Source organism: Fundulus heteroclitus, chromosome 18 (genome assembly GCF_011125445.2).
Source record: "Fundulus heteroclitus isolate FHET01 chromosome 18, MU-UCD_Fhet_4.1, whole genome shotgun sequence".
Taxonomy (NCBI): domain Eukaryota; kingdom Metazoa; phylum Chordata; class Actinopteri; order Cyprinodontiformes; family Fundulidae; genus Fundulus; species Fundulus heteroclitus.
The window spans coordinates 16,057,603-16,072,492 of record NC_046378.1 but is presented as its reverse complement, the minus strand read 5'-3'; the positions used below and the strand labels follow the sequence as shown (position 1 = coordinate 16,072,492).

Sequence of the window (14,890 nt, the reverse complement as noted above, 5' to 3'; positions counted from 1 at the left end):
TCTTAAGCCTTTGTGGGACATCCGTTCTGAATCATTTACTGCTCACCGTGGTGATGTTGTCTGATCTTGGTTTTAAATGTGCATTAAAGAATCATGTTCTGCAGCGTGCTTCTTATTACGTAACGTGTTGCATTTGAACCAGCCTGCTGGGCAAACGTTGAAGCATGTGAATTTACACTTAAAAAAAAGGGACGTGTTTTACATTCTCTGGCCTTTCGAGTGGGTTGGTGTGTGCGCTCCAGAGTGAGATGGTGTGATGTCCTTGCCCTTTGTCTCCTACCCTGGAGTGCGGGTTTATTTTGGGGGCTAAGCATGGCGGCTTGCCCCCACAGCGTACTCCCACTGTCAAAGCAAATTGCTTTACATGTGTTTAGCTATGTGTGTGGCGAATTTATTTGTATTTTCATGCACCTGTGGGAATTAATGTAGGGATGCGACCGCTGATGGACGTTTCTGATTGTTTGCGCAGAGGTTATGGCGGAGCGAAGATGTTGAACTCCCTGCACAGACTTCCAGGTGGAAATAACGTACAGGGTATTTCCATCAAAATCAGGAACAGTAACTGCAGTGAAGCACTTTTCTCTGGGTATCTCACAGTGTGAAAGAACGCAACGTACAAGAAGGTATATCGTCAGCTTTTTTCCCCCCAGCCTCCGTGGAATCACAAAGACAAATCAACGAACCGACAAAGAAGCAATCAAAGCACAGAGGTCATGTAGCCGGATCCGAACCAGATTCCACATATGTGGTATTTCAAATCACTGCAATCAACGTTGAATCACGTCAGCCTCCCTGAAGTGCTGAGCTCTGAAGAAAAATACAGTTTTCTCTGCAGCAGAAAACCCAGGAATAGTCCACAGATACCTCTGCACATTGTTTTAGTTTGCAGGTCAACAAGTTGCAGTCCCATCAACTCTCAATTGGCTTCTTTCTTTTAAAAAATACTTTTTCTGACGTGTCGTGCATGCATTGAAAATATCAAAGGGTTGTGAACAGGATTAAACTTTATTCAGTTTTTCCTTTTAACAAGCAAAACAAATATTTTTCTTGATTAAAAGCAACATATGATTTCCCAGCTTGGGCAAATGGAAAGCCCTGCACTTTGTTTTCAGAAAACTTGACACAAACTCATTTACAGGCCTACTAACTGTGAGATTATCTTTGTCCATACTTCACATCTCAGTCAAGCTGGCTGTCTAACCTCTTTGCTGCTTTTTGTCCATTGTTTTTGACTCAAACGTTGACGCCCAGAGGCCGACCAGAGGAGCCAGCGCGGTCCCTGCTGGACGCGTTTGCAGGGCAGCCGACCAAGACCAGGAGGTTAGAATCGACCGAGTCGAATCTGACGTGGCTCTGGCACGAGTCCTGAGTTTGTGCAGAAAGGTTTAATTGATTTTATTTAGTCATGACCATTATCTGAGCAGAATCACTGACCGGTTCAACGGGGCCATGTTTGTGTGTTAATGAGTCCCTACAAAGCCCAAATATCAATCGGCTAATGATTGCTGCTGTCCCTGGGAACAGCTTTTACTAAACTCTGGTTCATCTCAACATTATTTCCTGTTTATTCTTCTTTTAGTTTTAGTTCAGCATTCATCCATAACTTTGTTCGTCCCATTTTCTTTGCTTAAATGGCTTAAACTTTGTACTTGTGATGTAATGTGTAGCTTTTTTGAGACTAAGACATCAACGTAGCAAGCTATTTTGTAGCCAATTTATTAAGTTTTAATAAATATCCTCTAAACTGTTGGCAATGGACAAGTTTAACACAATTTATCCAGATTTCAAGAATAATCATTTATCTGGTTGCAACACTACAGAGGAACATATTTTGACATTATTATGCTCACAGCTTCTTCAAAGCTCCTCGTCTTTTTTACATGTGATTTGATCTTATTTTATTCGGCATTGCCCTTGTAACTTTCAACTATTCATTTGTGCATTAGGCTGTAAAACATGCAAATACGTTTGCATGTAAACACACATCACTTTGCACTAAAACTAATTAAAAGAGCCCTAGCTGATTATAGCATTTTGATTGTAATTGGGGTTACCATTAAACAATAGTTCATTTTAAAGGGAACATATCATGCAAAATCCACTTCTATTTAGCCCCTAAATGCATTCTGTTGTGCATTTGGAGTCTCTAGGAATGCATAAAAGCTGAATTTAGTCTCTCCAGGTACTGGCTCACGGCACTGACTCAGAGATACACAAAGCCGGCGCTGCCGAGGCAGTGGAGGACAGGAGGGGTGCAATTTCTGAGTGGTGAAGTGGTATCGGCGGCATCATTGCTAACATGGGCTAACGTTCAAAGCAATAACAAACGTCAAACGTTATTGTTCATTGCTCACACTGCTTGCTATTCCCACTCCTGACTCGCCATGGGTGCGTGTGTCTCAGTGAGATGGCTCTATGCCTGAATGCAGGGGTATCATGTAGACACGTACCAAGCCGAACCGCTTTAACCAATAGGAAAAATCAACTGCAGTAGCCATGTTTCAACCCATAGAGGTCAGCACTGAGACAGAGTTAATGTCAAGATTTGCACAGTAGCATTAATGATTGTACCCTTAAGACCCAAGTTATATAGTTTATCTGCAAACAAAAAAAAGTTAATTTGGGGGTGTAGCTACTCTATAAAGAGATCGCATTAAGATGTCTTAGATGCACGTCAGAACAGGGGCAAAAGACGGGCTTCAGGCCAAAGCATTGCAGTTCCACTTTCTATACTACACAACTGAATGATTAAAATGTTAAAGGAAGAACTCTTCAAGATTGAGATGCTTATTCCTCATACTTGAAAAGGAGGATATGTGTGAATCTCCACTCATAAAAGCGAAGCTATTCTCACTGATTAAACTAATTCTTGTATTAAAATGCTTTAAGTTTAATAGGTCAGGCCTAACTTGTGGGACTAAAAAGGAAAACACACTTCTGTCAGAGGCATGTTTTCTACAGTTACTGTCATAAACAGCACTTTGATGTAGCAGTTAATTTATAGCAAAGGCATCTACATATTTTTTTTATCAATGTTTTTTTTACAAAATGGTTTCTGTATTTGTGGCCATAAATGCTCTTGTTTTAAAGGAAAAAACTGAATGACGTTCAGCAGCAGAGCGACCCTCAGGCTACACCGATGCTGAAAGAGTTTCTGCCTCCAGCCCACACCCGGCACAGAAGAAAAGTCTATTTCTGTGGTTTTGCGGTAAACCGGAGACAAGAGGAGCCTCTCCTGTCTGACCCTCCTGCCTCTGCTCTTCCTTGCTGCTGCAGAGAAAGCCAGTTTTTAGACAGTGAAGAGGCACACTAACTCGCTGAAGCTGCAGGCAAGGACTGAATGTTTGTTGTTTTTGTCTTCAAAGCTCTTCGAAAAAAAAAAAAAAAGACACAAGGGGCAAGGTCACCTATCATGCCACTACATTCAAATCACTGCACTGTGGTGGAAGTTGCTACGGACCATGGTTAAATGCTTTAAAGGTTTAAAACAACGCTTTATGCACAAACATTTTAGGAAAGCCTTGTTCAAAGACAAGATGGGATGCTGCTGCAACCACTCGCTCCTGCAGTCCACCAACCCTGTGATTTCTCTGTATTTAAAGTAGTTTGTAACAGAATAGCTTGTGATCGGTTCTAGGAAGACTTCTGAACTACCTGTTGCTGCTGACTGGACTTGTTTCCCAGCTCTTTCTTATAAACTCGTCATTGCAATGATTTAAACAAACATTTTTGACAGCCTCTCATTGGTCTTTGCCATAGACGTCTTATGAACATCAGTTTCATTGTGTTTAATCTTTTATTGCTCTTATGTCATATTTATGTATTTCTTTTCAATAAAAGAAAAAATAAATTTTTATAGTTTGTTCAGCGGTTTGTTTAAAAGCACTTTATCCATAGCTGGTATAGTTCGGTACATGGTTGTGAAGCCCAGATAAATCTTGTTTTTTGGGCCTCCGTTTATGTCTCCTTTAAAGGTTTGGCACAAAGCTAAAAATATACCCACAACCGATCTATCTAGACTTCTAACAATTAAAAAAAATAAAAATTTTACTTAGGGCTTGGCATATGTTTGCAAGCTGTTGTCTGAAAAAAAAAAAAAAACGCAGTGTAAAAACAATAAAGGGTTCTCTAATGAATAGACAGAGAAGAAAGCTGAAGTGGTTTTGTATTTCTACTGAAGCTTTATCCATCAATATTATACAGTCCTTTGAAGGCTGATACTGTATCACTCGGTATTTAAGACCATTTTCCACTCAAAGCGTTATATTTTCAAGTAAAATAAGTATACTTTTGTTGAGTTAAACATTCCAAGACATGACAATGATGGGGTTTAACTCTTAAAATGTTTTATTAATGGTACATCATGGCCCAGCTTTTGACAAACAAACATATTACAAGATCCAAGGAAAGGAATGAATAGATTAAATAAAAACAATAATATCCACACAACTTTGACATATAAGTCAGTACTTCCTGCAGAGGTGGTAAAGTTTCTATTTCCTCTGAGAAGCTGAGCTCGAGCTGACAGCTAAGCAATTGTGTGTCAGAAATGTAACATGTCCAAACTTCTATACCATGTTTCAACCTAGTCACGGTTTTTCAAAGAGGTTCATTAATTTAGTTTCCTTTACTTTGCAAATATCAATAAGGCTCAGTATTATTTCAGATTTTGCTTTTTAAGTAAAAGCCTCATCATGCTGAAAAAAAAAACAACAACCTCTGTGTCAAAAGGGAAGACAAATACAGCATACATCCGAACGGCACCCAGAGTTGAACAGTTTCTGCAAGTTGAAAGAGTTTTCTTTTTTTTCATTCCCTCGGCGCCGTTCTAAAGATAGACAGAGCAGAACCCTTGGAGGCAAACTTTAGATTTTTAGGTCTGCAAAGAAACTTGACAGCACTTGACTGGACTTGTGTTGAATAAGAAAGCGGCTTCAATGTCAGTGAACTTGCGTTTCCTCTTTGGCGCCTCTGAAAGGCGTGCGTGTGTGTGTGTGTGTGTGTGTGTGTGTGTGTGTGTGTGTGTGTGTTGGGCAGGTGAATGTCAGCGTGAGACAGGTTGTCAGCCAGATATCTAAGCATCCCTCTGTCTCTGCGGAGCCTCTGCCTTCATGCTGAAGCTATCCCAGTAGGCAGGATCTTCTTCTGACAGCGGCGAGGCCGAGGCCATGAGCTCACCGAACGACAGCGGCGTGAATGTGGCGGGCGGAGGAAGAGGCTGCGAAGGAAGACACAAGAACGACATAAGTCTTTTTTTCCAAGCCTTTATAGTTCCCCTCCCCATGATTCATTTAGTTAGGGACTTATTACCGGTACTCAGCCTGTAAGAAGTCTAAAAATAGGACACGTACAGGCTCCTTGAGACAGAGGTGTCTGACTAAAGAGTTTACAATCACAAATGGCTCTCATTTCAGGAGAGGATTGAAGCTAAATTAAATATTAGATATTCTTCTTCAATAAATAATTTCGAGCTAGTAAAGATGCGGCTGCCAACAGAGAGGAGGGAGCCGCGTGGTCCACCAGGACACAGTTTCCACAGCAACCAATTGCATCAATTGGGGGGGGGGAAATGTGTGTCAGCTTATTGCAGTGGCCCTCAAGAGTAAAGAAAACCAAAAACCAAAAAAAAAAAAAAAAAAAAACAATTTACGAAATTAGGTTTTAAAACCGACGTGGACAAATGCGTTGGCACTCTGGGTGAAGATGTGTTGAAAGCCTAAAAGTGAACACATTGTATATCGCAGGAGCATGTAATGCCTAAAAATCCACCGAGTCATTTTAGTGCATTTATTCATTGGGGAAGACAATAGTCTGTTAAGAAGAGGTGGAACTAGAACTAGAATACTAACAAGAACACTTTTAACTTATATTTCATGGTTTCTTTTTAACGATTGATCACATTCTCAGGAAACTAATTAGTAATGACTTCCAGTTTCCCTGATATACTTATGACACAGAGGCCGGTTTCTTTCAGCCACCGGCCAAAGGGCTGGATGAGAACCCAGTTTTGTCTTACCCCCACTCAAAATGGTGAGGTAATGTAACTGTAGTCGTGTGCTTTGGTCACATGAAACTAAGGAGGAGCTTTCGCCCAGGAAACACTCCAGGTGGGTCAAAAGGGAAACAAAAGATGTGCGGAAAAGCACCTGCTGCAGTTCGCTATGCCAGAGGACCAGCGACGGTGCGTAATCCCGTGATAATTCAGATAAAAATCTGTTGGGACACTGAAAACGTTTCATCATCACCATCAAGTCTTTCACACCTTGGACCTTTAACCCTACTGTAGAGCCAGAACATGTGACCAAACATAAACGGCACCGGTTCGCCAAACACGAAGCCAATCATACCGCTTTCATGTCACCAACTACAGCCTGGAACGAGCCACAGATTGTACAAAGAGGAATAAGTCAAAGGCACCTTTTCTCTGCATCCTCCACTTAAGCTACATTTCTACTAGCAAAGGGATGAATGTAAAGCCGTAACAGCAGGACGGCCAATAACTGCGCCCCCAGGGATTTCATTAAAAACAGAAATGTACTCAAGTTAGAGGCTGAATTGTCTACGTTTATCGGTATGAGATTAAGCTAAAGTAATAAAAGATGAATATATTCGAAGGCTTTTTTATTTTTTATTTTTACATATAAATTGGCAATAAATGGGACTGGCTCACAAACACTGAGATTGAAGCTTTAGTGGCTACAAGGAAATATATAAAACTCCTAACTTTAATAAAGGTTGTCTGTGAAGTGTTTAATATCTCTTTTAACACATTGTTAGAAAAGGATCCTCAAGATTCTGAATGATCCTTCAAAGCAGGCATCCTTGTGAAAACTGGCCAAAATGTGTCCTTAAATGTGCTTAAAAACACGCACTAACTTCAACAAGAGTTTTTCTGGGATCTTACAATGTATGAATTTCTATTAACTTCTTTTAAGAATAGATTTTAAACTTTTACTGTTCGTTTTTTTAAAGCACTTTATGGCCTGGCGGCACCTTATTTGTATGAATCGCTAAGCGTTTGTGGGCCTGACAGTTCTTTTAGGGCTAAAAACGTGTTTTTTTTTTTTTTTTTTTAACGGGCTATATAAATGAATCTGACATCTTCCAATTTTACAAATATGTTTATTGTAACATTTTAGAGTTTCCTTACTGCAGAGACTGCCTTGTCTGCTGGTCCGAGTGCTACTGCGACGTGATGGTCGGCGTCCAGCAGGCTCTCCTGCGGAGGCACACAGACACACACATCAGCACATGCACATAGATGACAGGATTGGAAATTGCCTGTAAGTGTGAGTGAAAATAGCCGTCCGTCTCTCTGCGTTAGTCCTGTGACTGACTGTAAAAGGCACAGCCCGCCTCTCCTCCATGACTTTTTAATGATAAACAGCAATTGCTGAGGAGTAGCTGAACGCTTGTGTTTGTGAAGTGTCAAAAACAAAAACACCCAGCGAAACCCTCCAGAGCCCGGGGTGACTTTATGAAACGTCTGTCGCAAACCAGAGCACAGGCTTCAAAATGAAAAACGAATAAAAGAATGTGAGCAGGCACCAGTTTCAAGTTTGACTACAGAAAAAAATAAATGATAATACAAAATAGTTACAGGTCAATACAAATTTAGTTGGCTTGGTCCAATATAACCTTGTGTTGACACGACCAAGTCCTTATGAAAGGAGACTTCCACATTATATTAATAGTACTCGCAGGTTTTTACATTAGACCAATGATCATAGTAACATGTTGTCTGATCCTGTGGGTTCTGAATCACTGATTCACCACAAACACATCAAAAATAAAACAAAATAATGACAGTTTAGTGTAAGAAATGTGCCCAGAAAGAACAAACGCTGCAGCCTACTGCATTTACAGCTATTTAACTCTCAACAATGTTCACCATATTGACTATTATATACTTTCATATTTGATAGTAGGTGGCTTCTAATGCTGCTCCTCATCATTTGCTGTCTGGCCCTTTATTATGTTTTCTCATTTAAACAGACAACCAAATACACCAATATGACATTTTTTGAAAACCCCTGAATTTTTTTCTAAATTAGTCAAAAACAACATGACAGGTGTGTGTGTGTGTGTGTGTGTGGGGTGGGGGGGGGTCGTCCCAAGGCTGTCTTTCTCTGCTGGCCACCATAAGATAGAGGGGCATAAAGAGCAGCTGAGTAAAGGGGGAGAGCTAGCTTTTCAAACAAAAAAAAAATTCTTTCAGCAGAAAAAATGTTAACGACAGATACAAAAATTTTTGAAAAACATGTATTTATATGGATAAATACAAAGAGGCGTGGTTTGGAGGCTGCTTAAAGCCTAGGCCGCTTAGTTTCCAAACCCGTTCGGGGTTGCAACGCATCATAGGAGGAACCGAAAGCCTTCAAACATCATCCTCACATAGATGTTTTCTTTTTACATTTACCTGGTTGCATTTCTTTCACCTTGCCTCCGGTGACTGATTCTGCATGCAGGCCAGGAGATTATGCCCAGATGAGCTCGAGGCCTCCGCCTTCATTAATGTGGAATGTGGAAAACCACTTCAGCTCGAACTTTTAGCAGCGGCCACAAAAAGGTGGCACTCCGGCTTCCTCCCACAGTCCAAAAACATGACTGTGAGGTTAATTGGCTTCTCTAAATTCTCCTTAGATGTGAGTGTGCGCAAGAATGGTTGTTTGTCTCTGTGTTGCCCTGCGATAGACTGGCGACCTGTCAGGGACCAAGGACCAAAACTTACTTCAAATATCCACTCCTCCTCTGGTTCCTCGTCCAGATGCATCTTGGTCTGGCGCAGCACGGTGCCCTGAGCGAGCGGCTCGGGCGGCAGGTGAAACTCCGCCCTCTGCAGGTTGAAACCCAGACCTGTGCCGATCGCCTTGATGAAGCTCTCCTTCAGGGTCTTGGTGCAAAAGCAGGAGGGGGAAACTTGATCAGTTCCGTGCGCACACAGGTACAGAGAAGCGAATGTGTTGCTTGTGTGAGGAAGCAGAGCGTGGACATAGAGCGTGTCTCTGTGGGTCAAACTACACCGGATGGGGGAAGCTGTGCACACAACGCGGCAAAAGCCGTGCATCGGGAAAAGAGCGGCGTAATGTCTCCGCCAAAACCAGCCGTGCTTCGTGGCCAATAAGCCACAATAACACCATTACAAGGCTCATCACTATGGCAACCGTTGAGCTCTACCATTAGTCAACAGCGTGGTGGTGATATCAGAGCTTGACGTCTCCGTGCCACCCTCTCGCTCTCGCAGCATCTTTACTTAGCTCAGCAGTTGCTTTCAAATGGCCATCTGCGTGTGCGCGCGTGTATGTCTTTAAAAAAAAAAAGAAACGGAAGAAAGGGGAAAGAAAGACGGTGAGCACTGTGACAAGGACATACCGGGATACTGGGGAGAAGCGTGTGAGGGAAGGAAGACAAGAGGGTGGATGAAATGGGCAATCAAAAGGAGGTCAAGCGTTACCGTGCCATGGGTACGAATGTGTGTCAAAGCACACTAAAAAAATCACATTTTCACACACACACACACACACACACACACACACACACACACACACACACACACACACACACACACACACACACACACACACACACACACACACACACACACACACAAACGCAGCCCAGGGCGCCCAGCAGCAGTGCAGTGTGTGATGACAGGGTAGTACGGTTGCCGTGGATACCCAATGGCGGTAGAACGCGGCAAGCTGCTGGTGCTCCGAGCCCGCTGATTGGATGGTGCTCCACTCGTGCGCTGTGAACTGACGAGTCATGATGCGGAAGAACTCCGGGATGGAGCTGCTACCTGCCGGAGGAGACACGCGAGGATGGAGACATGAGGGGCGGGAAGAAGTGAGGAGACGGAAAAATGGAGGTTAAAAAAAAAAAAAAAAAAAACACCAATTAAGCACCCTTAATTGCCACAGCAGCACTGCGCGCTTGGACGCGGCGGCTGAACACAAATGCTTAGACCTACATTTTGAACCGCTTGTCCTTTGCAAACTTTTGTTAGACAACAGCAGCATCTTGTGGACAACTTGTAGAACTACAATATTAATTTAGGACAATAAAAAAAAGAAAGGCTGCAGGCTTGCATTGAAATATTTAATAGAAACTCGTAAGAACAAATGGATCAAAGGTTGTTAAACGTCTGAAAGGTTGTGTTGCTCAAAAAGCCCTCTACTCTTAATTTTAAAACCCATGTGTGAACCTCAGCCTTCACCTGGCATGGTGGTCTTCATCACATCTACGCCAACCTGCGCCCCCTGCTGCGCAGCGAGCACAGCATAGTCGCCCTGGTGGGAGATGTTGAAACTCCAGGATGGCTCAGAACTTGTGGAGACCTGTGTCGTTTTCAGTCACATACAAAGATTTCTGATTAGTTTAGTGTCTTGACAGCTGGGTAAAGCTCTGTGGAAAAATGTAGACAAATAACGGCTTAACAAACAACGTTCCAACATTTTGCAGCCAGATCATGTGCCAAAATATGACCTGAAGGGCCAGGAATGGTACTCAAACGATCTCCATCCTGGTCAACTGGACTAGATTCCACCATTATTGATGCATAAGATTAACAACATATATTGGTTAAACTTTTAAACTGTTTATTTTTTTTTATTTTGTTCTATGTTACCAATCTGTAACATAGCGAAATATTTTACTCAACTGAGTTAAAATAAGCCTCCAAGATGGCTGTCAAGAAGATTTCTTTCCACTTCCACATGAAGTCTTCTGCTTGCTTTAACTCAGTCTTTATGTGTCTTTATGCCTTTATGTGGGAAACTAAATGTTTGTTTCCTTTATGACGAACCAAAGCCAACCAACGGCAGAAGGGAACAAATCCGCGGCTTACGGTCCCCTGGCAATTACAATTTATTTAGGATTTAAAAGTTAGTGTAAAATGGCCTGAACCATTCAGCCATTAATTCAATGTTAAGTGGAATTGCAGCCCCATATCAGATTGTGCTTACGACCAGCTCTAAACAGCACAATGCTACAGGAGGGGATCCTGGTACACCTGGTCTGGCGTTCTGTTAACTGTGACATCATCCAGAGAAGACGGCTCACCTGCTATTACCATCTAATGTAGAACAGATTACTGGATCAATGTGTGCTTCTGTGCTTTTTTGTCTCTCTTGTTGTGTCTCTGTTCTGTCTTCTGTAACCCCAGTCGGTCGAGGCAGATGACCGTTCATACTGAGCCCGGTTCTGCAGGAGGTTTTTCCTTCCCGTTAATGGGTGGTTTTTCTTCCCACTGTCGCTTCATGCTTGCTCAGAATGAGGGATTGCAGCAAAGCCATGTACAATGCAGATGACTCTCCCTGTGGCTCTACGGTTCCCCAGGAGTGATTGCTGCTTGTCGGGACTTTGATGCAATCAACTGGTTTCCTTATATAGGACATTTTTGACCAATCTGTATAATCTGACCCAATCTGTATAATATGACTGAACTTGATTTTGTAAAGTGCCTTGAGATGACATGTTTCATGATTTGGCGCTATATAAATAAAATTTAATTGAATTGAACATAGCCTGGGTTGTTGGCTTTTTAACAGTAAAACCACAATGTGTGAGGGTGAACTGTGTTCTATCAGACACTCTGATCTCCTTCACCGGAACACCGCAGAGCTGCGTTTGTTCACCTTTATTATTTGTTTTCTACACCAATTGGTGCAGCTCTTCCTTCCTACAAATCAATGTGGCAAATACTAAAGAGACGTTGATTGACATTCAAAAAAATCCCACAGAGACCCCCCCCCTCCTCCATTAGGATTGAGGATAAAGCAGTGGAGCTTGTCAACAACTACAAGTACTTTAGGAGTTATATAGAGGACAAGCTGACCTTTTAGACTCAAGTTGAATCTGTGTGTTAAAAAAAAAAAAAAAAAAAAAAAAGTCCCACCAGCACATTTAATTTTACAGGAGGCGGCGTAATTTGAATGTTGACAGCACTCTTGTTTTACTGAATCCACCCTGACCTCATCCTTTATTTGTTGATTCAGCTCCATCTCCCTTAGTGACAAAAACACACTGCAGGGTATTGCAAGAGTGTGCAGCAAAACTGCAGCCATTAACCTGAATGACCTCGCTGCCCTTTACCAGCTCAGAGCTCTTAGCAAGGCCCGCTCCATCTTTGGGGATCACATAGCAAAAGGAGAGAACAAAAGAAAGACGCAGAAGTGAAATACATCACTTTAAATCAAAACGGGTTTTTTTTGTTTTTTTTTTACCTGGAGTGTTGCTGCCAGACACGGTTTCCCTCGGGGGGATCGCTCCAATCTGACCTGTGACCAGGGGATTCCCATCCTCTCACACACAAACTTCCTGAGCAACAGCCGGCCAGCCTGTGGGCACACACGGTTCACATCATGACTTGACGCCACCGGGGTGGCAGCTTTTGAGACTGGCGCAACCTTTCTTTTTTCCCACATAATCCAATATTCCAGCGTTAAAACTTTTCCTCTGAGGTTTCTACGGCACCCCGAGGCTCAAAGGTCATCCAAGCAGCCAGATCTTTGTCCTGTAAGACAAAGATCTGGCTGCTTGGAAATAGCTTGGAATCCCCAAGTCACTTTGTTTTCATCCTTTCCTTGTATCATTGTTGTCAACATGAAAAAATAAATAAAATAAAAACAGCATCGTTCATAATCAAATGAATCTGAAACTGTTGGGAAAATAAAAGATGCTTTGCTCACATTCTTTAGTCACAGCAGCCTAGTGCTTTGGACACCACCACGCTGTCTTGCGGCCAGCAGATCATTATGCTAGCATAACAGAGTCAACAGACTAACTTCCCTGATTCAGTAACATTACAATAGCTAGTTTTTGCATTTTATCTGTAAACTCACTACGGCAACCAGACTCCATGCCAATTACAATAAAAAAAAAACGAAACTTCTGGACAGTGCACACATGCGCTGCAGAAGTTGGCTGAAGCAACTCAAACTCACCATCGCCGACTTAGCATCCTTGGCGAAAACAAACTGTCCGATCCTGTCCTTCTCTTCCCGCTGGACGCAACGAGCAGCGAACAACCATTCGGACCTGCTCGGTGTCCACGACCCGCAGCGGAAAGCCCAGCGGACAGAGCCCATGCCTGCTCAGCCGAGCCATCTTAACTCCTAGCAAACTTCCAGCTGCTCGCGGGTTTGTAAGAATCTAACGTAAGCATCGCGTCCCAACATGCGAATGTTATCAAAGTTAAATTAGGATTATGTGAGGTTTTAGGTTCGCAGCAGGATGCAAGAGAAGCGGGAGCTGCTAAAGAAAGGAGATTCAAACAGTCGGAATTAAATCAAGCTCTGTTTACATTTCGGCTCGCACGCCGCTACGTCCACGCGGAAGAACGTAAATGTCGTCGGCAGTGAACGCGGCGTTTGATTGGCCAATAGGAACCTCTTGAACTAGCGCTCCAATAGAGTTGCCTTCACAGGCTTTCAAGAATGTTGTAAATAAAAACTTTTGTGTTTAAGCTTGTATTATTTTGTTTTTTTGGTTAACTTTTTTCATGAAATACTAGTATAGAGTCTTAAATTGTCAGAAACAATTGCTCTAATAAAATTAACTCTTAATATATATATATTATTCTATTAAACATAAAGCTATATACATACGGTCCGCTGTATTATTACACAGATTTAATCTGTTTGCAACAAATGCAATAAAAATTAAAACCCTGCGTCATTTTAAAGGGGACATATCCTTTAAATTTCTTCCTTATTACATTTAAACAATTCAATTGAAGACTATATTAAGTGGAACAACAATGCTTTGGTCTGAATTCCTTGTTAATTTATCCCCCACAAGCCCTTGTTGTACCTTCGTTGTACAGTCTACAGCAGGGGTCACCAACCTTTTGAAACTGAAAACTACTTCATTCATGTTGTGTCATATGAAGGTCGTACTGACCTTTGAACTAGAAAACTCAGAGTTCACCTTAATGATATGTAAAATAAACATATTTCTCATGCTTTGTTATAGATATTGTCGTTTTTAAATCTATATAAATGAAAGTGTGAATAAACAGGAAGAGTAATGGAACAAAATAAAGATTTATGTGCAGTTTACTGGAGGTGTGCGCTGTTATTAGAACAGGCTTGTGGGCACCAGATGTGGACCTTCGGAGGCTATTTTGTGCCTTGTGACCCCCTTTATGGTCACAAAGCTATGGCCATTTTTGTAGTATGCTGGGGGATAGGGTAATGAATTGTGAGGGTTAATACAACCAACAACAAACATTTTCATGTATCCACTAGTAGCTTCGACATTATTGAGCTTGGACTACAAAATCCCTGTTAGAAATAAAAAGGATTTCTTTGGATAATTGGTTAGCCAGAAGTTCACAACCTTGTTTAGCAGTTCTGCAGCCAGAAAACAGAAAAAAAACACCCTGCAGTTTAACTGCTTGAAAGATATGACTCACCAACTATAATATTACAAACAGTTCAGCCTGAACCTCCCCAGCCTCTCCTTCTTCTTCCCATTAAAAAAAAAAAACATATCATTACACGATTTATGATGTGTTTTTTTTATTTATTCCAAGTCCTCTCTTTAAACAGTATTTAAAGATTTCTGAGCATCTATACTTGATTGGATTTTGGACTCCTCTCTTTTTATGTCACTACCTGGCACGGCAGTCAGTAACTACAGACTTTATACCTGTGAAGCTCAAATCGCCATCAACCAGCGACTAGAGGAGAATCAAATAACATCTGTCTCTCTCCGTATAATATAGTTTCCTTTCGGACTCCTTATAAACATAGATACATATAAACACGTTAAGATATAAAGTCTTTATGGAGGAAAAATACCTTTACCGTACAAAAACAGACATTTTGTCATTTTTCAGAGGTAGAACCTCATGAAAGTATACCAGTATTGAAGTTGAAATGGCTGA

The 14,890-nt window shown here is 41.7% G+C and overlaps 2 protein-coding genes across 2 annotated transcripts in view; one reads left to right on the top strand and one right to left on the bottom strand.

Annotated features, from left to right (window-relative positions):
• The window catches only part of gucy1a2 (guanylate cyclase 1, soluble, alpha 2), an 84,719-nt gene extending 76,624 nt beyond the window's left edge, over positions 1–8,095 (top strand). Inside the window, exon 10 of the transcript XR_004933243.1 lies at positions 8,073–8,095. The gene's annotated coding sequence lies outside the window, so the exon portion shown is untranslated. The remainder of the gene's footprint in view (positions 1–8,072) is intronic.
• Positions 4,325–13,351, bottom strand: aasdhppt (aminoadipate-semialdehyde dehydrogenase-phosphopantetheinyl transferase). The gene is made up of 7 exons (XM_036149913.1): positions 12,945–13,351; positions 12,225–12,338; positions 10,217–10,337; positions 9,678–9,799; positions 8,732–8,893; positions 7,151–7,219; positions 4,325–5,218 (listed from the first exon to the last, which is right to left on the bottom strand). Exons 1-7 carry the CDS (start codon positions 13,086–13,088, stop codon positions 5,075–5,077), a joined length of 876 nt encoding a protein of 291 aa, XP_036005806.1. The 5' UTR covers positions 13,089–13,351; the 3' UTR covers positions 4,325–5,074.
• Positions 13,352–14,890: the final 1,539 nt, after the last annotated feature.

What these genes read in the sequence shown, in the direction of transcription:
- aasdhppt (XM_036149913.1), bottom strand. Translation starts at nt 13,088, where the DNA reads ATGGGCTCTGTCCGCTGGGCTTTCCGCTGCGGGTCGTGGACACCGAGC. An exon ending in GTCTGGCAGCAACACTCCAG is followed by an intron (nt 10,338 to 12,224) that starts GTAAAAAAAAAA and finishes AAAACGACACAG; the next exon opens with GTCTCCACAAGTTCTGAGCC. An exon ending in CCGCGTTCTACCGCCATTGG is followed by an intron (nt 8,894 to 9,677) that starts GTATCCACGGCA and finishes TTTTGCACCAAG; the next exon opens with ACCCTGAAGGAGAGCTTCAT.